This window comes from Lepus europaeus, chromosome 12 (assembly GCF_033115175.1).
Source record: "Lepus europaeus isolate LE1 chromosome 12, mLepTim1.pri, whole genome shotgun sequence".
NCBI lineage: Eukaryota > Metazoa > Chordata > Mammalia > Lagomorpha > Leporidae > Lepus > Lepus europaeus.
This window is the reverse complement of record NC_084838.1, coordinates 33,952,439-33,978,234: the sequence shown is the minus strand read 5'-3', so window position 1 is coordinate 33,978,234 and position 25,796 is coordinate 33,952,439. Positions and strand designations below refer to the sequence as shown.

The 25,796-nt window shown below is 39.4% G+C and overlaps 1 protein-coding gene across 3 annotated transcripts in view; it reads left to right on the top strand.

Annotated features, from left to right (window-relative positions):
* STX17 (syntaxin 17) overlaps positions 1 to 25,796 on the top strand; it is a 96,866-nt gene that overhangs the window by 49,633 nt on the left and 21,437 nt on the right. For all 3 annotated transcript variants that reach the window (XM_062207881.1, XM_062207883.1, XM_062207882.1), the window contains exon 4: positions 11,097 to 11,322. In XM_062207881.1, the coding sequence (XP_062063865.1) occupies positions 11,097 to 11,322 (226 nt within the window). The remainder of the gene's footprint in view (positions 1 to 11,096; positions 11,323 to 25,796) is intronic.

Below are 25,796 nucleotides of genomic sequence, written 5' to 3'. Positions count from 1 at the left end.
TTTAGAAATTATAGCTGTGCTGTCCAGTGTGGTAGCTTCTGATCACATTTGACTCTTGAGCACTTAAAATGTGGCTAGTTTGAATTGAGATATGCTATGAATGTAAACTATATAGCAGATTTCTAAGATTTACTATAAATAGAATATAAAATATTTCATTAATTTTATATTGACTGTAGTTTTAAATAATATAGATATAATTAGATATATTGGGATAATAAAATATATTATTAAAACTAATTTTACCTATTTTGTTTTGTTTCTTTTGGGACTATCTGAAATTTTATAGTTGCATATATGGCTTGTATTTGTAATTTGTATTATACTTCTGTTGAATCGTGTTGCTGTATATTAAAATTGTTAAGAACACAATTTGTGGCCTAGATTTGATTGCTGGCTGTACTGTTTTGTATCAAGGTAAGTGGTTGGATACTTTCTTAACTTCTTGCTTTAATTTTCTCTTGCATAAAATAAGAATAATCGTAGTATCCATTTCAAAGATATAATATGAAGATAAGATAAATGAGGTAAAACACTTATCACAATAACTTACAGTGTTGATAAAATGTAATCATTATTTATATTTTTTGTTATGATAATTGCTATTATAGTATCAGGTCTCATATTTTAATAGGAATTTTCTTTGTCTCCCTTAAAATTTTCCCCTTTACCCATGGTAATAGGGCTCTTAGTTGGGTACTATAATTTGATTGGAGATACAGATTCTGCACAAATAGCATCAGAGAGGAAGAATATATCACAAGCATGCTCATTAGGTTTAGTTACAGAAAATTTCTAATCCTCCTCCCAAAAAATATTGCTTAAAATATTTCTATAAACTATGTGGCAACTAATAAGTAAGCTTTACAATTCTGGTCCAGAAAGGAGTCACATAGGCAGGAAATGGTGGTGTGCTGAAATGGATTAGTTGATCACAAAGGCCCCCTAAAGATAATATAATTTGTACATGTTAATGCATACATGTCACTTATTTCAAAGATGTAGTCCAATTATCTTTAGATTTTCCAGCTCATATTAAAATGTTAGGAAAGTGGACATAAGGGACATATAAAGTTATGTTAGTACAATTTTTTTGTTTACCCAGAACATCTTATAAGATGCTTTAGGTTGTAACTAAGCTGTTTTTCTCAGAATCGATTTTAGTTTTTCAAGAGTAAAATGGATACTTTAGATCATATTAAGATACCATATAGATAGGCATTATGATTGTAGTTTAGTGGAAAGATTGCTAGATTTATAGGAATAGTTAATTTTTAACCCCTTTGACCATTAGATAACTGCATAATTCCTGAACAAGTTTTTGCTTTGCTTTATCTACATGTAATTATGTAGAATGTAATAATATAACCCCTTACTTAGAAAGTGAGGCAATTCAGAAATTAAAGAAATTAATACTTTGTTTTGTCTAATGAATTTGCATTAATATTTATGAAATTACATTAGGAGGAAAGAATTTTTAAAATATATGAATAGAGGTCTATAATTCTTTTAAAAATATTATCTTAGGGCAGATTAGTTTTATTTAATCTTCAAGGACTGTTTGAGGTTGGACATTGTGGCACAGTGGGTAAAACCACCTCTTGGAAGGCCTGCATCCCATATGAAATGCTAGTTTGAGTCCCAGCTTACACTGCCTCTGATCTAGCTCCCTGCTAATGTGCCTGGAAAATAGCAGAATCCCTGACGCTCTTGTGGAGACCTAGACTGAGTTCCCACCTGCTAACATTGGCTTGATCTAACAGTTGCAAGCATTCGAAGAATGAATCAGTGGATGAGAGTGTTGTTTTTCTCTGTCTCAAATATTTTTAAAGAAATTTCCATTTAAAAATAAAGATGACTCTATACTATGAAATCTGTACAGTATTAACTATAGGAACACATTGGCAAAAACATTATGATGAAGCCAATAAATTTTCTTTTTAAAAGAGGGAAAAATCACTTGATAAAAGTCCAGCAATTTCATTCATAGGGGATTGCAGAGTAAAACAGCAAAGAGTGTGTGGCCATCTGATCCTGAATGCCCGATCTGGTCTGATCTAAGAAGCTAAGCAAGATCAGATCTGCTTATTACCTGAATGGGAAGCAACAGTGAGATAACATGCAATCCTAGAAGTATGTAGGGAAATGGGCACTCATACTTTAGTTGTCATGTGTATTGTTACAGCCTTTTGGTGGTGATTGAAGTAAAAGTGCATATTATCTTTGAAAGATTCCCACTTCTGGGAATCAACCCTACAAAAAATATTATATTGGAGGCCAGCTTCATGGCACAGTGAGTTAAGCTGCCACTCACAATGCCAGTATCCTATATCAGAGTGCAGGTTCAAGTCCCAGCTAACTCCATTTCTGATCTAGTTTCCTGCCATTGCACCTGGGAAGGTAGTGGAGGATGTGGGAGATCTGGATGGAGTTCCTGGCTTCTGGGTTCAGCCTCACCCAGCCTTGGTTTTTGCAGGCATTTGGGAAGTGAACAAGTAGATAGAAGAATCTCTCTCTTGCCTTCTCTCTGTTACTGAGCCTTTCAAATAATAAATAATCACAATAGCTAAGACCTGGAATCAACCCAAATGCCCATCAACAGTAGACTGGATAAAGAAATTATGGGACATGTACTCTATAGAATACTATACAGCAGTCAAAAACAGTGAAATCTTGTCATTTGCAACAAAATGGAGGAATCTGGAAAACATCATGCTGAGTGAATTAAGCCAGTCCCAAAGGGACAAATATCATATGTTCTCCCTAATCGGTGACAACTAACCAAGCACCAAAAAGGAAACCTGTTGAAGTGAAATAGACACTATGAGAATCAGTGACTTGATCAGCCCTTGTCCTAACTGTTGATGTACAGTTTAATACTTTATCCCTTTTAGTATTTTTTTTTGTTCTACTTAATACTATTGGTTGAACTCTGTAATTAACACACAATTATTCTTAGGTGTTTAAATTTAACTGAAAAGTGATTCCTGTTAAATATAAGAGTGGGAATAAGAGAGGGAGGAGATGTACAATTTGGGACATGCTCAATCAGACTTGCCCCAAATAGTGGAGTTAGAAATGTGCCAGGGGATTCCAATTCAATCCCATCAAGGTGGCATGTACCAATGCCATCTCATTAGTCCAAGTGATCAATTTCAGTTCACAGTTGATCATACTGATAGGTCTAAGAGTCAAAGGGATCACATAAACAAGACTAGTGTCTGCTAATACTAACTGATAGAATCAAAAAGGGAGAGAACGATCCAACATGGGAAGCGGGATACACAGCAGACTCATAGAATGGCAGATGTCCTAAACAGCACCCTGGCCTCAGAATCAGCCCTTAAAGCATTCAGATATGGCTGAAGAGCCCATGAGAGTATTTTAGGCTTGAAAAGCCAAGACACTCTGGCAAAAAAAAAAAAAAAAAAAAAAACCTAAATGAAAGATTTCTGTGAGATCCCAGTAGAAATAACAGGCCATCAAAAAAGGAGGTACCTTTCTCTGAAGGGAGAAGAGAACTTCCACTTTGACTATGACCCTGTTGGAATAAGATCTTAGTCAGTGAACTCAAAAGGCTTCCATAGCCTTGGCAACTCATGACTAGAGCCTAGGGAGATTACTGATGCCATAAACAAGAGTGTCAATTTGTTAAGTCAACAACAGGAGTCACTGTGTACTTACTCTTTATGTAGGATCTCTGTCCTTAATGTGTTGTACAATATGAATTAATGCTATAACTAGTACTGAAACAGTATTTTACACTTTGTGTTTCTGTGTGGGTGCAAACTGATGAAATCTTTACTTAATATATACTAAATCGATCTTCTGTATATAAATAGAATTGAAGATGAATCTTGATGTGAATGGAATGGGAGAGGGAGGGTTGCGGGTGGGAGGGAAGTTATGGGGGGGGGGAAGCCACTGTAATCCATAAGCTGTACTTTGGAAATTTATATTTACTAAATGAAAGTTTAGAGAGCGGCAAGATGGTGGAATAGGAAGGGAGCACACTGATAGTCCGGGAAGAGACAGTTTAATAAAAGTGGAGATACTGCTGGTTCAAGGAAGAGTAGGGGAAGAAACAGCAGAGGAAACTCTTCCAGAACTAGTGATTCACAGTGGACCTGTGTGGAGAGCGTGGGAGGCCATGATTCGGGTCACCAGCGGCGGAATCAACACACCAGCACTGGAACGCGAGGTGAGCCGAACCTCAATAGCCTGAGACACCAGCAGGCAAGCGGAAAGAGGAGACTAGAAGGAACGAGGCATGAAACCCCATGGGGAAAAGTTCACTTGGCTAACTAGAAGAGAGAGGAAAAAAAAAGTGACCGATGCAGACATGAGTTTCTCTCTCTCCGCTCACCTATCAAAGGCGAGCTAGACAAAGAGCAGGTGCCATTTTGGACATACATCATAAGCGGGGCAACCTCAGGTCTGCACCCACCCTCAGCCAATCAGAAAAACCTGACTCTGGGGGGTGGTGGAGAAATAACAGGAGATTAGGATCTAGTGAATGTGTGGTGCTAATGAACTGAGACTGTGAAAAAAGAGACGGTGGGGGAGAGAACTCACAGAGTTCACATGAGTACTCTCCAGAGACGCTACAGTTCGGTAACCTTGGCAACCCAGTGGGAGACTGCAGGAGAATTTGAGCCCACACTGAGGGCTGCAGAGATTCCCTGTGTGGTCCTTGGGAAAGAGCTTCCAATCTCTGGCTCCTGTGGGTATATCATTCGCCTGCTAACTACCTCCAGTTCCGCTCAGCAGTGAGGAATTATTTCCCTTCTGAATCAAAAAAAGAAAGAGAGAGAGAGAGAGAGAGAGAGAGAGAGAGAGATTGATTTACCACGCCTAACCTGGGAGCGTCACCTTTGGCACACCCTCAACCCTGAGGAACCAAACAGAACTCAGGCCACACCCACTTCAAGCCTCTAAGGCTCCATCAAAAGCAGACAGTCCACTTAATACAGTCATAGTATAACAAGAAAAAACACCACAGCAAGGCTAAGGAGAATCCAAAGAATATCTCTATAATGCCAAGAAACAAACACAAAAACCGAGGAAACAAGAACAAGGATGACATTACGACACCCCCAAATGAACAAGATACCCTAAGCCAAGATTATAAAGATGATGAGATGGAAGAAATGCAAGATACAGATTTCAAAAATTTATGATAAGAACAATTAGAAGTGTTCAAAAACAAATGCTTGAGCTACAGAATTCCTTACTGGACAGGATAGAAAATCTCCTTCAAGAAAATGAAATCTTAAGGAAGAATCAAAATGAAACGCAGAAACTAGTAGAACAGGAAAGTGTGATAGTGAAGAGAAATCAAAATGAAATGAAGAACTCAATAGATCAAATGACAAACACATTAGAGAGCCTTAAAAACAGAGTCTGTGAAACAGAAGAGAGAATATCAGACTTAGAAGACAGAGCACAGGAAAGTATACAGTCAAACCAAAGAAAAGAAGAGGAAATTAGAAATCTAAAAAATATTGTTGGGAATCTACAGGATACTATTAAAAAACCCAACATTCGGGTTCTAGGAGTTCCTGAAGGCATAGAGAGAGAGAAAGGATTAGAAGGCCTTTTTAGTGAGATACTAGCATAGAGCTTCCTAGGTTTAGAGAAGGACAGAGACATCCTAGTATAGGAAGCTCATAGAACCCCTAGTAAGCATGACCAAAAGAGATCCTCACCATGACACGTTGTAATCAAACTCACCACAGTGAAACATAAAGAAAAGATTCTAAAATGTGCAAGAGAGAAACATCAGATTACTCTCAGAGGATCTCCAATTAGACTCACAGCAGACTTCTCATCAGAAACCCTACAAGCTAGAAGCGAATAGCGAGACATAGCCCAGGTACTAAGAGAGAAAAACTGCCAGCCCAGAATATTATATCCTGCAAAGCTCTCATTTGTGAATGAAGGTGAAATAAAGACTTTTCACAGCAAACAGAAATTGAAAGAATTTGTCACCACTCGTCTAGCCCTGCAAAAGATGCTTAAAGATGTGTTACACGCAAAAACACAGAAACATGGTCATCAATATGAAAGAAGATAAAGGAAGGAAACCTCACTGCAAAAGATCACAGGAAGCTCAAAGTATATATTAGAAAATATCTTTGGGAAAATGGCAGGGCAAAGTTACTCCTTCTCAATAGTCACATTGAACGTTAATGGCCTGAACTGTCCAGTTAAAAGACAGTTGGGCTGGTTGGGTTAAGGAACAAAACCCATCTATTTGCTTTTTACAAGAAACACATCTTTCCAACAAAGATGCAAACAGACTGAAAGTGAAAGGCTGGAAAAATATATACCATGCCAACAGAAATGAAAAAAAGCTCAGGCTAAAATTTGTGTTACCTTATTTGAAATGTTATCCTAATTGTGTTACTAGACATGATAGTTATCTTAATGAGAAAGCCCCAGAGGCCTAAAGAGTTAAATACTTGTAAAATCCTACAGGTGCTTTCAAAAATACTGTGAAGTAAGCAAGTGCCTCTTGTTGGTTTATAATGAGTTTATAATTTTAAACATGGCAACTTAAAGTCTTTTGTCATCCATAGTTATATATGATTTGCTGCTCATAAAACTAAAGCATTGTTGGTTCTGTGTTTAGCTGTCCTCCTATAGGTTCCTATGGACTTTTTCCAGCCACTTCTATTGTATTCAGTACTTTGGGATGGCTCTGTAAACAGATGAAGCCAATAATGTATTAACAGTACCAACTGAGAGAAAGTATGGTTAACTGAGGTTACTAAAAACAAAAAGCAATTCAAATCAATTGGCAATCTACAAAAAGAGTTAAAGATTTTAAAAGCTATTATTAAAAGTGCTATATTGGTCTATTATATTATGTTATATGTGTGTACATATTGTATGTCCACATGGGAAAATTTTATTAAGAGTTTTATTTTAATTGGCTTATAGATAAGATTGTCCATAAATTTAAGCTGCTAAAATTGATCAAAGATACGTTTTAATTCGTGTGACCTGAATCTCTATATCATATGTTTTAAACTTGTTAGTAGAAAGAATCTAAAAACAATTTATATGTTTGTGCTTAAGTTTACTGGTTAAACAAACTACACCATGTCACATATTTAAGAGATGTTTCCAAATACATGATTCTGGTTGCCCCTCTTCCAGGCCAGCTCTCTGCTGTGGCCAGGGAGTGCAGTGGAGGATGGCCCAAGTACTTGGGCCCTGCACCCCATGGGAGACCAGGATAAGCACCTGGCTCCTGCCGTCAGATCAGCGCAGTGCACCGGCCGCAGCACGCCGGCCACGGCGGCCATTGGAGGGTGAACCAACGGCAAAGGAAGACCTTTCTCTCTGTCTCTCTCTCTGACTGTCCACTCTGCCTGTCAAAAAAAAAATTTATAGAAGGCATTGGACCTTCTGGTAAATGTTTTATTAAGTTGTTGTCTAATGGTTGAAACTGTTTGCCAAGTTTTCAGGTGATATTGCTATTGTCAGCATGCAATCTAGGACTTGCTCCCTCATTTCTCTATTCTAAACCCAACTTGTTCTTTCATTTCTCTATTCTCTTCATGGTAGGAAACTAATTCTATTATGAAGGACTCTGTAGGATGCACAATTTAATCTTTAGACCTTATAAAAGAGATGGCTAATATTTTTCTGTAATAGCATAGCCAAAATAAGAGCTTAAATTATAATCTCATAGCTAGATTTACTTCGCCATCAGCAAAGTAAACAGTAAGTAGAAAAAACCTCCCTTTCAGACCAAAGGGAAAGAAAGTTTTAAAGTGAGAATATAGGCCGGCACCGTGGCTCAACAGGCTAATCCTCCGCCTTGCAGCACTGGCACACTGGGTTCTAGTCCTGGTTGGGGCACTGGATTCTATCCCAATTGTCCCTCTTCCAGGCCAGCTCTCTGCTATGGCCTGGGAAGGCAGTGGAGGATGGTCCAAGTCCTTGGGCCCTGCACCTGCATGGGAGACCAGGAGAAGCACCTGGCTCCTGGCTTTGGATCAGTGCGATGCGCCGGCCGCAGCGGCCATTGGAGGGTGAACCAACGGCAAAAAGGAAGAGCTTTCTCTCTGTCTCTCTCTCTCACTATCCACTCTGCCTGTCAAAAAAATAAAAAATAAAAATAAAAAAATAAAGTGAGAATATAATTTTCCTCATGGGCATTGTCTACCTTAGAAAAACTACTACAGAACATGCCTGTGACTATAGACTTGTAGTTCAGGCCACCGAAGATTAGAGATGGGACTTGGGCACTCCCTTGACTTGCAACCAGGAGGAAAAGAAAGCTAGGCATCAGAAGCAATGGGTGGCAGGCCTATTAATGGCTGATCTGTACAGTGATCTGCCCTCAAGGAGACCCAACAGGCCAGTCCACTGCAGTGGCTTTCAAAGTGGTAAGCCTGGGCTTCAGCAGAAGTCAGCTTGTGAAGAGCCCTGGCAGCTCTGCCAAGAGTTGGATCACTGGAAATGGACCTGCCCTGGAGTCGAAGGATGCCCAGGTCAGAGCCACAGATCTTATTGGCTCTAAGCTGAAAAGCCCTTCACTCAGCCCAGCTTCCAAAGTGACCACTGCAGCTGAGGGGATGGTCACGTAGGGTCAGCAACATTGCAGGCAGAACTATTAATTTCTTGTTAGAGATGCCACCTGCCTTTACCTGGCCAGCTCTCCACCCAGGCCAGCTAAGTAATGAAAGTCAACAGAGTGCCTTCCCCTAGGAGGTTCACACCTCCTTTAGGATGTACCCCATGTGAAGAGATAGATAGGTCTGGGCCTCTTAACTTACAAGGCCTAAATAAAACCCAACAGATTATTATCAAGCCCCTTCTGTCAGGTTCTATTTGCCTCTCAATCAGAAAACTTAATTGTAGCTTAGACAGCACCTTTCTTAGCTCCTCTAATAATGACTCTGTCCTTTGTTCTAGACCCTGTCTAGCGCACTTGGGCCTCATTTCTTTGTAATCATAACCTCTACTTTACCACCAACGGCTCTACTCCCAACCTGTGTGTACTGATGGTCCTCTTCCCCACTTAATGCTATATAATTGTTCAAAATTTCTCTACAGACAAACCCCTGTACCTACTAAAGATGAGTGACTTTTCTCCCAGTCTTGGCTGGAATCAGCTTTCCGGTCTGTTTGGGTGTTCCCCAATAAACCCTTTCCCTTAAAAAAAAAAAGGAGGAGGTGTCTTTCTCTGAAGGGAGGAGAGAACTTCCACTTTGACTATGACCTTTTCTAAATATGATCAGAGTCGGCGAACTCGGAAGGTTTCCATAGCCTTGGCAACACATGATGGGAGCCTAGGGTGGTTACTGGCGCCATAAACTAGAGTGTCAATTTGTTGGGTCAACAACAGGAGTCACTGTGTACTTGCTCCTCATTTGGGATCTCTGTCCTTAATGTGCTATACATTGTGATTTAGTGCTATAACTAGTACTCAAACAGTATGTTTCACTTTGTGTTTCTGTGTGGGTGCAAACTGTTGAAATCTTTACTTAATATATACTAAATTGATCTTCTGTATATAAAGAGAATTGAAAATGAATGTTTTTTTTTCTTTTTTTAACTTTTATTTAATGAATATAAATTTCCAATGTACAGCTTATGGATTACATTTTCTGAATCTTAATGTGAATGGAAGGGGAGAGGGAGCGGTAAAGGGGAGGGTTGCTGGTGGGAGGGAAGTTATGGGTGGGGGGAGAAAGCCATTGTAATCCATAAGCTGTACTTTGGAAATTTATATTCATTAAATAAAAGTTAAAAAATAAATAAATAAAAGTTTAAAAAAAGAGAATTAACAATGAAACTTGTCTTCAAACAGTACTTTATACTTTGTGTGTCTGTGTGGGTGTAAACTGTTGGAATCTTTACTTAGTATAGAGTTGATCTGTATAGAAAGATAATTAAAAGTGAAGAATCTTGATGAAGAATGGGATGGAAGTGGGAGTAGGACATGGGATGGTTTGGGGGTGGAAGGGCAGGTATGAGGGGAAGAACTGCTATAATCCAAAAGTTGTACCTATGAAATTTATCTTTATTAAATAAAAGCTTTCCATAAAAATATTTTTTAAAAGTTTGTATATATTATAATGCTAATATGTAATGTGATTTTTATACAAAGATATTTGTTTCTTATTTGTAATTACCAAAAGGTAGAAACAATATATAGGACTGTTCTTCACTGGAGGGGTGACTGATTAAATTATACTACAACTATACTATGGAATATGGTGTGACCGTTGACCAGGAGGGATCTCTATGATGAGATTGTTAAGCTGGAGTGTGAGATGAAAAATTAGATTGTTATGCAAAATGTAATCCATTTTTTTGTAAAAGAGAAAAGCCTGTATATGTTAAATGTGTGTATGAGGTGTGAGAAGCATGGGAGGAATGGGTTAAGGGAATTGATGGGATTGATGAGAAAATAATTATTTCTTGATATGTTTCTGTATTGTTTCATTTAGTATGAAGAGCATTTGTTACCTAAATAAATACATTGTAAGTATCAGAATGTGAGTTCTGAAGATGGTGATTTTGGAGGCAGGCATTTGGCCTAGTGGTTAAAATGCTGCATCCCATATCGGAGTACCTGAATTTGATTCCCAGTTCTGGCTCATGATGCCAGCCAGCACAAGTAGATGAGTTTCTGCCAGCCATGTGGGAGACCTGAACTGAGTTCAGTTCAGTGAGTTGAATGCAGATTCAGTCCCAATCCAGCATGGGTTGTTGCAAATTTTGGGGGAGTAAACAAGCATTTGGGAGTGTTCTTTTCCCTCTCCCATCATTCTTTTTTTTTTTCTTTTCTCTCTTTCTTCCTCTTTCTGTCTCTCTCTTTCTCCCCTCTCCCTTCTTCTTTTGCTACACCTCCTTCCTTCAAAAATAAATAGATAATTTTAAAAAATATAATAATTTTTTAAAAGATGATGGATTTAGCCAACCATAGACATGGACAATAGTAAAATGTTTTGCCACACTTTTCGTGGTAGAGAGTATGTGATCATTTCCATTTACAGCCATCATAACAACTGCTTTTGAGAAGAAAGATACTTTATCAAAGAGTGGCATTAATGAGTCTTTTTCTTTTCTAGCAACTCCGCTCTAATATCAGGGAAATGGAGAAACTTTGTTTGAAAGTCCGAAAGGATGACCTAATACTTTTGAAGAGAATGATAGATCCAGTTAAAGAGGAAGCAGCAGCAGCAACAGCAGAATTTCTGCAACTCCATTTGGAATCTGTGGAAGAACTTAAGAAACAATTTAGTGATGAAGAAACTTTATTACAGCCTTCTTTAACCAGATCCATGACTGTTGGTGGTAATGTATTATGTTTTAAAAATATTTATTTATTTGAGAGGCAGAGTTACAGACAGAGAGGGAGAGACAGAGAAGAGGTCTTTTCATCTGATGGTTCACTCCCCCAGTGGCTACAACAGCCAGAGCTGGGCCCATCCAAAGCCAGGAGCTTCTTTGGGGTCTCCCACGTGGGTACAGGAGTCCAAACACTCTTCAGGCAGAGGCCGAACCTATGCCACAGCACCAGCCCAAGTAATGTATTATTTTAAGTGTTGTTCTTGATCATAGTAATGTAGTTAATTAAAGCTCACCTCCTTGTATAGATATTGCAGATTATCTGTATGTCTCTGGGGATTACCTGCTATCCAAATATGCTGAACTCAAGGACTCTGAATGTGACAGAAGATATATACCCTAGAAGTTTTGCAGGATAAAATTTTCAAGGCTGTGCTATAGGGAGCAGAGCTTCAGGGCTTCAAGTACCTATTTGTTTATGTATTGAAATTTTTTTAATCTTTCCTAAAGAGAAAGTTGTCTTTGTCTGCAGAGTACTTTTTACTGCTGCCTGTGTGCAGCTGCTAAGGCATGCTTTTTCTTTTAAACATTCTAGTATTCTCAGGGAATATTAGATTAATCGCCCAGCTCAGTTGTCTGAATTTAACCGACAGCATTTAAAAAAAAAAAATTTGCACTGAGGGTCATGCCATCAGTTCTGTGAAGTAATATTCCACAAAACAGCCTTGTAAAACTTGTCATTATATCTTTTCTGAAGATGTCATCAACAATTGTCAACTACACTATAATAAGGTCTTTTTTTAAAAAGATTTATTTATTTATTTGAAAGTCAGAGTTACATAAAAAGAAGGAGAGGCAGAGAGAGATAGAGAAAGAGAGAGAGAGGTCTTCCATCTGCTGGCTCACCCCCCAATTGGCCACAATAGCCAGAGCTGTGCCGATCCAAAGCCAGGAGCCATGTGGTTCTTCCGGGTCTCCCACGTGGGTACAGAGGCCCAAAGACTTGGGCCATCTTCTACTACTTTCCCAGGCCACAGCAGAGAACTGGATCGGAAGTGGAGTAGCCAGGACTCGAACCAGCGCCCATATGGGATGCCAGGGCTGGAGGCGGTGGCCTCACCTGCTATGCCACAGCACCGGCCCCTAATAAGGTCTTTAGCCCTGAAAAATTCTTGCCTTAATATACAATAATACTTAAAAGTAGTTGGCCTTTTATATCTTATGGGTATTAAATAGAATAATTGGTATACTACTTGATAATAATAATAATAATAAAGCACACTACTTGAGTAATAATAAGTATTAATATAAATCATTAATTATTAGTGATTAATTAAATACCAATTAATATTTATTAATTGATAACTATTAATAATATAAATAATCAATAAAGTACACTGCTTAAATAGAATAATTGGTACACTACTTGATAATAATAATAAAGTACACTATTAAGTAGTGTACTTTAGAAAGCTGAAAGCTAAAATTTTTCATGACCAAATTAAAATTTTTAATTATTCCATCTTTATTTTATAATTGCTGCCCTTGTTTTCTTTTCCCTTCCTCCCTCCCTCCCTTCCTTCCTTCCCTTTTTTCCCCCAAAGAAACCTCTTATTTAATGAATACAGATTTCACAAGTAGAACTTCAGGAATATAGTGATTCCTCCTACCATACCTGCCATCCCTCCCCCACTCCTACCCCACTTCCTCCTCCCTTTCCCATTCCCGGTCCCATTCTCCAGTAAGAATCATTTTCAATTAACTTTATACATAGAATACCAATTCTATACTAAATAAAGATTTCAAGAATTTGCACAAACACAAAAACATACACAAATTTATAAAAAACTATTTGACAACAACTTTTACAGTTAATTCTCATAGTACAAATCATTGAGGACAGAGGTCCTGCATGGGGAGTAAGTGCAGTGACTCCTGTTGTTAATTTAAAAATTAACACTCTTATGTATGACATCAGTGATTACCTGAGGCTTTTGACTTGAGCTGCCAAGGTTATGGAAGCCTTTTTTTTGTTTTGTTTTTTGTTTTGATAGGCAGAGTGGACAGTGAGAGAGAGAGACAGAGATAAAGGTCTTCCTTTTCCGTTGGTTCACCCCCCAGTGGCCGCTGCGGCTGGCGCACCATGCTGATCCGAAGCCAGGAGCCAGGTGCTTCTCCTGGTTTCCCATGCGGGTGCAGGGCCCAAGCACTTGGGCCATCCTCCACTGTACTCCTGGGCCACAGCAGAGAGCTGGACTGAAAGAAGAGCAACCGGCACAGAATCCGGCGCCCCAACCGGGGCTAGAAACCAGGGTGCCTGCACCACAGGCGGAGGATTAGCCTATTGAGCCGTGGCATCGGCCTGTGGAAGCCTTTTGAGTACACAATCTCCATCAGTATTTAGATAAGGCCTTAAGCAAAGTGGAAGTTCTCTCCATTCAGAGAAAAGTACCTCCTTCGATGGCACTTTCTTTCCACTGGGTCTCCACAGAGATTCTTCACGTAGGACATTTTTCCATGCCTGAAATGCTCTCATGGGCTTTTCAGCCAGACCATAATCCTTAAGGGCTGATTCTGAGGTTAGAATGCTATTTAGAGCAATTGTCATTCTGAGTATGCTGTGTGGACTGCTTCTCATGTTGGAACATTCTCTCTTTTTTAATTCTATCCGTTGTTGTTACCAGACACTTGATCTTATTTATATGATCCCTTTAACACTTAATCCTATCTATATGATCAATTAAACACTTAATATGATCACTTTAACACTTAAGATGGCATTATTACCACTCAGCTTAATGAGATTTGGAGTCCCATGGCAAGTTTTTAGGTTACCCTTAGAAGTAAGTCCAAAACAATCTAAATGAAAGATTCTGGTGAACAAGACCTCAGCAGAAGGAATAAGCCATCAAGGAGAGAGGCGCCTTTCTCTGAAGGGAGGAAGGAACCTCCACTGTGACATGGCCTTGACTAAACAAGTTCAGAGTCGGTGAACTCAAGGGACTTCCATAGCCTAGACAGCTCATAGCAAGAGTCTTGGGTGATTGCTGACATCATAAATAAGAGTGCCAATTGTTAAATCAACAATGGGAGTCACTGGGTACATGCTCCCCACGTAGGATCTCTGTCCTTAATGTGTTTTACTATGAAACTTAAAAACACTATTAGTGGAACAATACCTTATACCTTGTGCGGTTGTGTGAGTGCAGCCTGTTGAAATCCTTGCTTAGTATATACTAAGTTGATCTTTGGTATATGAAGGTAATTAAAAATGAAACTCGATAAAGGGTGGGATAGGAGAGGGAGAGGGGAGGGCCATGGGAGGGAGGGAAGTTGGGGGGGAAGCCACAACAATACAAAAGTTGCACTTTGTAAATTCACATTTATGAAATAAAAAATAAAAAAATTAAAAAAAAAAGTAAGTCCATAGGATCGCTGGCGCCGCGGCTCAATAGGCTAATCCTCCGCCTGTGGCGCCAGCACCCCGGGTTCTGTTCCCGGTTGGGGTGCTAGATTCTGTCCCAGTTGTTCCTCTTCCAGTCCAGCTCTCTCCTGTGGCCTGGGAGTGCAGTGGAGGATGGCCCAAGTCCTTGTGCCCTGCACCCACATGGGAGACCAGGAAAAGCACCTGGCTCCTGCCTTGGGATCAGTGCAGTGCGCCAGCCGCAGCGCACTGGCCACAGCGGCAATTGGGGGGTGAACCAATGGAAAAAGGAAGACCTTTCTCTCTCTGTCTCTCACTGTCCACTCTGCCTGTCCAAAAAAAAAAAAAAAAAACACCACAGAAAAAGAAGTCTATAAGAATGTATGCAGAACTCTACAACTTTACAGTTACAAACTTCCTCTTTCCTCTCTTATTCTCATTCTTATTTTTTACTGTGATCTATTTTCAATTAACTTTACACAGATATGATTAATTCTAGGTTAAGTAAAGAGTTCAACCAATGGTATTAAGAAGAAAACAAAACAAAACAAACTGTTCATCAACAGGCAAAACAGGGCAGGAGAACATATGTATTTTTCCCTTTGGGATTGGCTTATTTCACTAAGTATGATGTTTTCCAGATTCAAACATTTTATTGCAAATGACAGGATTTCATTTTTTTCCACTGTGTAGTATTCCATGGTGTACCTATCCCATAATTTCTTTATCTAGCCTTCAGTTGATGGGCATTTAATTTGATTCCACATCCTAGCTATTGTTAATTGAGCTGCAATAAACACGGGGGTTCAGATAACTCTTTTATTTGCTGATTTCATTTCCCTTGGGTAAATTCCCAGTAGTGGGATGGCTTGGTCATAAAGTAGCACTATTTTCAGGTATGAGTTATCTCCAAACTGTCTTCCATTATGGTTTTACCAGCTTACATTCCTACCAACAGTGGATTAGGGTACCTTTCCCCCCACATTCTCACCAGCATTTGTTGTTTGTTGACTTCTGTATGAAAGCCATTCTAACTGGGTGAGGTGAAGCCTTATTGTGGTTTTGATTTGCATTTCCCTGATGGCTAGTCATCCTGAGCATTTTTTCATGTGTCTGTTGGCCATTTGGATTTCCTCTTTGGACAGATGTTTGTTTTAGGCCTGCGCCGTGGCTCAACAGGCTAATCCTCCACCTAGCTGCACCGGCACACTGGGTTCTAGTCCCGGTCGGGGTGCCGGATTCTGTCCCGGTTGCCCCTCTTCCAGGCCAGCTCTCTGCTATGGCCCAGGAGTGCAGAGGAGGATGGCCTAAGTGCTTGGGCCCTGCGCCCGCATGGGAGACCAGGAGAAGCACCTGGCTCCCGGCTTCGGATCAGCGTGGTGCGCTGGCCACGGCAGCCATTGGAGGGTGAACCAACGGCAAAGGAAGACCTTTCTCTCTGTCTCTCTCTCTCACTGTCCACTCTGCCTGTCAAAAAAAAAAAAAAAAAAGAAAAGAAAAGAAAGAAAGAAAAATGTTTGTTTAAGTCCTTTGCCATTATTTCTTTCTCTTTTCTTCTTTTTTTTTTTAAGATTTATTTATTTACTTGAAAGTCAGAGTTACACAGAGAGAGGAGAGGCAGAGATAGAGAGAGGTCTTCCATCTACTGTTTTACTCTCCAATTGGTCGCAATGGCTGGAGCTGTGCTAATCCATAGCCGGGAGCCAGGAGCTTCTTCCAAGTCTCCCATGTGGGTGCAGGGGCTCAAGGACTTGGGCCATCTTCTACTGCTTTCCCAAGCCATAGCGGAGAGCTGGCTCAGAAGTGGAACAGCCAGGACTCGAACTGGCGCCCCTATAGGATGCCAGCACTGAAGGTGGTGGCTTTACCCATTATGCCACAGCCAGCCCTGAATCCTTTGCCATTTCTTAACAGGGTTATTTGTTTTGTTGTTGTGGAGTTTCTAAATCTCTTTATTTATTCTAGTTATTAATCCCTTATCAGTTTCATAGTTTGCAAATAGTTTTTCCCATTCTATCTCTTGCCCCTTCACTTTCCTTATTGTTTCTTTTGTGGTACAGAAGCTTCTCAATTTGATGTAATCCCATTTGTGAAGTTTTGCTTTGATTGCCTGTGCCTCTGGGGTCTTTTCCAGGAACACTTTGCCTGTGCCAGTGTCTTGCAGAGTTTCCCCAATGCTCTCTAATAATTTGATGGTATCAGGTCATAGATTTAGGTCTTTAATCCATTTTTAATGGATTTTAGTGTAATATGTAAGGTAGGAGTCCTGCTTCATACTTCTGCATGTGGAAATCTGATTTTCCCAGCACCATTTGTTGAAGAAACTGTTCTTGTTCCAGGGATTGATTTTAGCTCCTTGATAGAATGTAAGTTGGTTTTAGATGCTTGGATTGATTTCTGGTGTTTCTATTTTGTTCCATTGGTATATCCATCTGTTTTTGTACCAGTACCAGGCTATTTTGATTATAACTGCCTTGTAGTATGTCTTGAAATTTGGTATTGTGATGCTGGCTTTGTGTTTGTTGTGTAAGGTTGCTTTAGCCATTCGAGGTCTCCTGTGTTGCCATATGACTTTCAGCATCATATTTTTTATATCTGAGAAGAATGTCTTTGGTATTTTGATTTGCACGCATTGAATCTATAAAGTGCTTTCAGAAGAATGGACGTTTTTGATGATATTGATTCTTCCAATCCATGAACATGGAAGATTTTTCCATTTCATTTTTTTTTTGTATCTTCCTCTATTTCTTTCTTTAACGTTTTGTAATTCTCATTGTAGAGATCTTTGACATCCTTGGTTAAATTTATTCCAATGTGTTTGATTCTTTTTGTAGTTATTGTAAATGGGATTTATCTTAGAAGTTCTTTTTCAGTCGTGGCATTGCTGTGTATACAAAGGCTACTGTTCATTGTGTATTGATTTTATGTCCTGTGACTTTACTAAATTCTTCTATGAGTTCCAAAAATCTCTTGGTGGATACATTTGAATCCCCTATATATGGAATCATGTCATCTACAAATAAAGATAGTTTGACTTCCTCTTTCCCAATTTGAATCCCTTTGATTTCTTTTTCTTGCCTAATGGCTCTGGCTAAAAATTCCAGGAGTATATTGAATAGCAATGGTGAGAGTGGACATCTTTTTCAGGTTCCAGATCTCAGAGGGAATGCTTCCAACTTTTCGCCATTCATTAGGATGCTGGCCATGAGTTTGTCATAAATTGTCTTGATTGTGATGAGGAATGTTTCTTCTATACCAAGGTTACTTAGAGTTTTCATCATGAAAGGGTGTTGTGGGCCGGCACCGTGGCTCAACAGGCTAATCCTCCACCTTGCGGCACCGGCACACCCGGTTCTAGTCCCAGTCGGGGTGCCGGATTCTGTCCCGGTTGCCCCTCTTCCAGGCCAGCTCTCTGCTATGGCCCGGGAGTGCAGTGGAGGGTGGCCCAAGTGCTTGGGTCCTGCACCCCATGGGAAACCAGGAGAAGCAACTAGCTCCTGCCTGCAGATCAGCGCGGTGTGCCAGCTGCAGCGTGCCGGCTGCAGCAGCCATTGGAGGGTGAACCAACAGCAAAGGAAGACCTGTCTCTCTGTCTCTCTCTCACTGTCCACTCTCCCTGTCAAAAAAAAAAAAAAAAAGGTGTGTATTTTATCAAATGCTTTCTCTCAATCTATTGAGATAAACATATGGTTTTTGTTCTGCAGTTTGTTAATGTGATGTATCACATTGATTGATTTGCAAGTCTTGAACCATTCCTGCATACCAGGCATAAATCTCATTTGGTCCAGGTGAATAATCTTTGTGAAGTGTTGTTGGATTTGATTGTTCAGAATTTTGTGGAGGATTTTTCTGTCTATGTTCATCAGGGAATTTGTGCTGTATTTCTCTTTTTCTGTTGTGTCTTTTATAGCTTTTAGGAATTAAGGTGATGCTGGATTCATAGAATTTGGGAGGATTCCCTCCCTTTCAATTGTTTTGAATAACTTGGAAGGATTTGGAGTTAGTTCTTCTTTAAACGTCTGTTAGAATTCAGCATTGAAGCCATCTGGTCCTGTGCTTTTCTTTGTTGTGAGAGTCTTTATTACTGATTCAGTTTCTTTCTTGGTAATGAGTCTGTCCAGGTTTTCTATGTCTTCAGTGCTCAATTTAGGTAGGTTGTATGTATCCAAGAATCTATCCATTTCTGCTAGATTTCCCAATTTGTTGGCATGCAGCTCTTTGTAGTAGTTTCTGATGATTCTTTTTATTTCTGTGGTGTCTGTTGTTACATTTCCTTTTTCATCTCTAATTTTATTGATTTGGGTCTTCTCTCTCCTATTTTTTGTTAGTTGGGCCAATGGTGTGCCAATTTTGTTTATTTTTTCAAAAAACCAGCTCTTCATTTTGCTGATCTGTTGTATTGTTTTTTTAGTTTCAATTTTGTTGATTTCTTCTCTAATTTGAATTATTTCTTTCTCCTACTAGTTTTGGGTTTGGTATGCTGTTGTTTTTCTAGATCCTTTAGATGCATTGATAGCTCATTTATTTGGTGGCTTTTCAATTTCTTAATGTAGGCACCAATTGCTATAAACTTTCCTCTTAACACTGCTTTTGCTTTATCCCATAAGTTTTGATATGTTGTATTGTCATCTTCATTTCTTAATGTAGGCACCAATTGCTATAAACTTTCCTCTTAACACTGCTTTTGCTTTATCCCATAAGTTTTGATATGTTGTATTGTCATCTTCATTTGGTTTCCAGAAATTTTTTTATTTATTTTTTTATTTCTATGACCCACTGTTCATTCAGGAGCATGTTGTTCAGTCTCCATGTGTTTGCATATGTTCTAGAGATTCCTGGGTGCTGATTTCCAGCTTCATTGCTTCGTGGTCTGAGAAGATGGATGGTATGATTTTGATTTTTTTTTTAATTTGCTGAGATTTGCTTTATGGCCTAGCATGTGGTCAATCCTAAAAAAGGTTCTGTGCACTAGTGAGAAGAATGTGTATTCTGCAACTGTATGATGAAAAGTTCTGTAGATATCTGTTAGGTCCATTTGGTCTATAGTGTTAGTTAACTCTGTTGTTTCCTTGCTGATTTTCTGTCTGGTTGATCTGTCCATTGCTGAAAGTAGGGTATTGAAATCCCCCATTACTATTGTATTTCAGTCTATGTCTTCCTTTAGATCCCTTAACATTTCTTTTAAATAGCCAGGTGCCCTGTAATTAGGTGCATATATTATTTATGATAGTCACATCTTCCTGTTGAATTGACCCTTTAATCATTATATATTGTCCTTCTTTGTCTCCTTTAATAGTTTTTGTGTTAAAGTCTATTTTGTCTGATATTAGGTTGGCTATACCAGCTCTTTTTTGGTTTTTGCTAGAATGGATTTTTTTTTCCATCCTTTCACTTTCAGTGTGCATGCATCTTTGTTGGTAAGATATGTTTCTTGTAGGCCACAAATATATGGGTTTTCTTTTTTAATCCATTCAGCCAATCTGTGTCTTTTAACTTGGGAGTTGAGAACATTTACATTTAGGGTGACTATTGTTAAGTACTGACTTTGCCCTGCCTTGTCTCCATAAATAGTTCTAATTTTGTACTTTGCGTTTCATTTATACTTTTACTGGGTCATTTTCTGCATTTATCTTCTTTTGTAGTTATATACCTGTTTCTGTGTGTAGCACATCCTTGAGCATCTTTTGTAGGGTTGAGTAAGTAGTTACAATTTTTTAAAATTTCTGTTTGTTGTTGGAAGATCTTTATTTCTCCTTAATTTATAAATGAGAGCTTTACAGGGCACAGTATTCTGGGTTGACAGTTTTTTCTCTTAAGTCTTAGAATATATTTCACCATTCTTTCCTTGCCTGTAGGGTTTCTGATGAGAAGTCTCAAAGTAAGTCTGATTTGGTTTCCTCTGATTGTGATTTGGGTTTCTTTTGTGCACATTTTAAGGTCTTTTCTTTATGTTTCACTGTGGAGAGTTTTACTACAGTGTGTCATGGTGAAGATCTTTTCTGGTTGTGTCTATTGTGAGTTCTTTGTACTTTCTGTACTTGGATGTCCCTTTCTTTCTCCAGATTGGGGAAGTTTTTTGTTATTATTTCATTAAGAAGATCTTCTAATCCTTTCTCTGTTTCAATGCCTTCTGGAACTCCTAGGATCTGTATGTTGGTTCATTTGATAGTGTCTTGTAGATCTCTAACCATGTTTTTTAGTTTTCTAATTTCTTCTTCTTCTTCTTCTTCTTTTTTTTTTTTTTCCTGACTAGTATTTCCAGAAATTTGTCTTCTAGTTCTGATATTCTTTCTTCTGTCTCACCTATTCTCTTGTTAAGGCTTTCCACTGCATTTTTTATTTGATTTATTGAATTCTTCATTTCTAATATTTCATTCTGACTTCTCTTTAACATCTCAGTTTCTTGGGAGAACTTTTCATTTAGATTGTGAATTTGTTTCTGATTGTTTCTCAGTAATCTGATGATTAATTTTCTGAATTCCATTTCTGGTATATCCTCTGTCTCTTCATGCTCACCTTCTGTTATTGAAGAATTGTAACATTCCTTTAGGGGGCTCATATCGTCTTCCTTATTCTTATTTAGGGTTTTTCCACACTTGTGTATTTTTTTCTTTTTGTTGTCTGGTTGCTTTTCTCTTTAATTTGTGTCTGTCTGCTTTAGTGGGACGTCTGTACTTTAAATGAATTCCAAGAGGTGTGTGCTACATGTGACTTGGGTGCTCCATTCAGTATTCCAGGGTGGAAGAGGTATCAAGGTCCCGGTGGGGCTTTGTATCTTTCCTCTGGTTTTTTGGTTAGAGGATGTTGTTCATTTCTATAGATGTAACCTGCCCTTTTCCTCATAGTTGTGGGATGCCCCAGTGTTAGTCTCTGGTTTGATCAGGGTTATATTGCCTTGCTTAACAAACTGCACTTCTAATCTGTAGAGATTTTCTTGAGGCAAGGTTTCCCTCTGTTATGAGCTGCTCTGTGTCTGTGCATTGCAATCAGAGGCATGGAACCCCACTACTGGAGCCCAGCTCATTTCTCAATTCCGGTGGAGGCAGGTACAAGTTCTGGTGCCTGGAGCCCCTCCTACTGGGGCCCAGTCTGCTACTCAATGGTGGATGGAACAGGCTTGAGTTTTCAATATCCAGGACTTCTCCTTGTTGTACGGCTTGCATGGTGGGGAAGAAATTCTTCTGAAATGTTGTGGTCCTTGTTCCTGGGTGGGTAGTATGGTGAGGTAGCCCCTGCAATTGATGGGCGTGTGCACCGGAGGCAAAGGCAGCAGTTGTGGTGGAATGAGGTGAAAAGGTCATATCAAGATGGCCGCTGATGTGAAAAGTTCATGCCAAGATGGCCGCTGAGGTGAAAAGGTCATGCCAAGATGGCCGCTGACAACAGAAATTGCCTGGCAACAGGCCGTGATTGGATGGCTTCGGAAACCACATGACAACAGAGCCTGACTGACAGCGGGCCATGATTGGATGGCTTCAGAACTGCCTGGCAACAAGAGCCTGACTGGCAACAGGCTATGATTGGATGGCCTTGGAAACTGCCTGGCAACAGGCTGTGATTGGTTGGGGCATAGACTGCCCCTTGACCGGATTGGCTGGTCTTGACTATATAAGCTGTTGTACTAACTGAAATAAACGAGTCTGCGGGCTGCTCGCCTCAAGCCCGCTTTCACCCAACTGCTGGGGTCTGTGTGGCGACTCTGCGCCTCTTGCCCCCACCACGCTCCTCCTCTCAGAAACAATCCACTGCAACATTGTTGAGAAATCAACTGCAACAAGCAGTCTCCTGCTCACACTCAAAGATGTAAACAAGATGGCTTCTCCCAGACAGCTGCAGGTCTGGGTGGGGAGAGATGGAGGAGGGAGATTGGCAAGGGGATGCCCAACCTCTCTGATTTGTTCCCCTATACCTTCTCTTTTTTCCGGAATGGAACTTAAAAAGCAGTTCAGCAAGCTCTACCTTCTGCTACTATTTGCTGCTCTGTGGACCTGCTATTTCCTGACTTACCTGGTCTGCTGAGGCACCAGCCTCCCCTATCCACACCTCCACCACTTCCCTTTCTTATTTGCTCTTTCAGCGTGGACCTGCCCATCTCTGTTGGTCTCCTGGGCTTCCCATCATGACTTTCTTACAGCTCTATCTCCAGCATGTATCTTGTCTCCTTTTACTACCTATTTTGCCCATGTGACTTGGATCGTCTTGTTGCTGTACTGCCATTTTGGCACCCCCTTAGCAAATCTATTACTTCTCTTTGTAATTTATCCTCTTACTGCATTTCATGTACAATTTTAATCCACCTTTAATCATTATTAGAATAGAATTTTTTTTTGCAGATTTATTTATTTATTTGAAAGGCAGAATTAGAGAGAGAGAGAGAGAGAATCTTCTGTCTGCTGGTTTACTCCCCAAATGGCCAAAATATCCAGACCTGGGTCAGTAGCCTGGAATTCCATCTGGGTCTCCCACATGCATGACAGGGGCCCGAGTACTAGGGCCATCATCCACTGCTTTCCCAGGTGCATAGTAGGGAGCTGGATCACAGGTGGTGGCTTAACTCACTATACCACAACACTGGGGCCTCTAGAATAGAATCTTGTTGAGGCTACAGCTGCCTAATTTTTCCCTTTTTATTTATCCATGGTATACCTACTATACTTCTCCCAAAGGCAGATAATTTCTAATTTTATATTTTCAGTGGCAATGATCTAATAATTAACAAAGAAATTAAAAATAGTAGTGTAAGAAACATTTACATCACCATCCAGAGTTTCTGGGTAATCTTGCTTTTTTTATATACTTAGTAACTAGTACAATGCTTGGCTCATAGTGTACCATTCATATATATTTTATAAATATGAATACATAGATTTATAGAGATAATTTTGTAATTTCAGCTGTGCTGCAGTCACTTCACTTTGTGGATAACTAGTTCCTGAAGTATCTCGGGGAGAAAATGTTAGCACTCAATCTTTGCTTAAAGAGTATTTGGAAATAATGTTTTTTGATAGTTTGTAGTTACTGTTTCCATTACTCTGTCATCTATGCTTGTCACCACTGTATTGGTGAGGTGGAAGTCTTTTCTCTTACTTAATGTGAATTGTTGCTTTCTGTGTGTATGTAGAGAATCTGGGCTACCTATTCCATGTAATGAAGAGGGTGTCTTATGTACCCAGACATTGTGATGGTTGTGATGCTAATAGTAAGAGTGAATAAGCTGGAAGTCTTGGAAGTGTAGTAGGCTTCAGTCTCTTCCCATTCACCAGCAGTTCCCTATCAAGCACAAAAATTGACTTCTGTTAGAGAGTTACCTCACAGTATGACAATATTCTAATAATTGCTTTAATTTGCATTTTATTATTGCATTATTTGTGTTTCTACCAGGAGAACTGTATATGTTCAACACACTTGGTTTCTGTGCCATTAGAGGAATCGGCTGAATACTAGAAGAAGGCAGTTTAGTTTACTGTTTACAGGCAAGTAACTTTCTCCACAGGAAGCTAACTGGTTTAAAAAAAATTTTGGCGTAATTAAAAAAAATAGGTTGGGAGAATTTGAGGAAGCATGTGTATAGAGAAAAATGAAAAGGACCTGGCAAAGGCAGAAGATGAGGGAGAAGAAGTAACAGGTAAAATGCATTTTTCCACTTGATTTTCAAACTTCTCAGTCCATGGAAAACCAAGTAGGCTAAGGACCTAATTTCTTGCCACTGGGAGAAAACTAAAAAATTAACTCTCTGAAACTAATAGTGATTTGATTAATATAGTCATTCCATTTATAAAGTCACACACCTGAGTTTTAGCTAAAAGATAATTGAGAGAGGCTGGCACCATGGCTCACTAGGCTAATCCTCCGCCTGCAGAGCCGGCACCCCAGGTTCTAGTCCTGGTCAGGGCGCCGGATTCTGTCCCAGTTGCTCCTCTTCCAGTCCAGCTCTCTGCTGGGGCCTGGGAAGGCAGTGGAGGATGGCCCAAGTGCTTGGGCCCTGCACCCACATGGGAGACCAGGAGGAAGCACCTGGCTCCTGGCTTCAGATCAGCGCAGTGCACCAACTCAGTGTGCCGGCCGTAGGGCCATCTGGGGAGTGAACCAACTGAAGGAAGACCTTTCTTGCTGTCTCTCTCTCTCACTAACTCTGCCTGTCAAAAAAAAAAAAAAAAGATAATTGAGAGAATGAGAAAGGAGAGGAATAATTAAAAGAAAGCAAAGAAAGCAAGTGATTAATTTTCAATAAGACTTCAGTAGTTGAGTCAGAATTGGCTTTGCTTCTTATGTGGTCTTCTAACTGTAGACTTTTCTGTCATTCTGCATGTTTTAATACTGTGCTCTCTGTTTTTTTCTTATTTTTGCTTTTTAATACTCATTATAGTAGTGGTAGCCTATATAGAAAACCCTATATAGTATTTTATTAGCATAGGAGTTAAGTGTCTTCTAAATAATTTTTCCTTTACAAATTTAATGATTCTAAATAAATTGGCTGGGATTATCAGCAAAGGTTTGAGAGCAATGTTGCCATATTTCCATGAGTGAGATCAAAACTATGAAAATAGTTTTTAATTTATAAATAGAAATAACATATAGAATGGTATGTTTTATATCCTTTGGAGAATGAAAGAAGCTTATTAAGTTTGAGGAAGTTATGATGATTTTACTTTCTTTTGTCCAGATTCTGAGTTCCAAAAGCAAATCTTCTCTGCCAGTCTTGCTTGATCTGAGAAACTCCCTTTGGTGTCACTGTGCATCTAGTTTCATCTTTAGCATATTGTTTCCCACCAAGAGAAGTAATGAGCCTACAAATCCAGTTTGTATTTAGAAAGGTGATTCAAGTCATACAGAGGGACTCAGTGCTTCTTTCAGTGTTGTGTCTGTCTTTACTTGCGATCCAGGACACACACTTCAGAAGGACAGTAGAACAGAATATTATCACATTTCAAACAACCATTCACAAAATAAAATAATTCAATCTTAAAACTTCTGGGAATCTTCATACTATCACATTGAATTTGATTAAATGTTAAATTAATCACAGGTAATACACAGGTACTGAATAGTTTTGTGA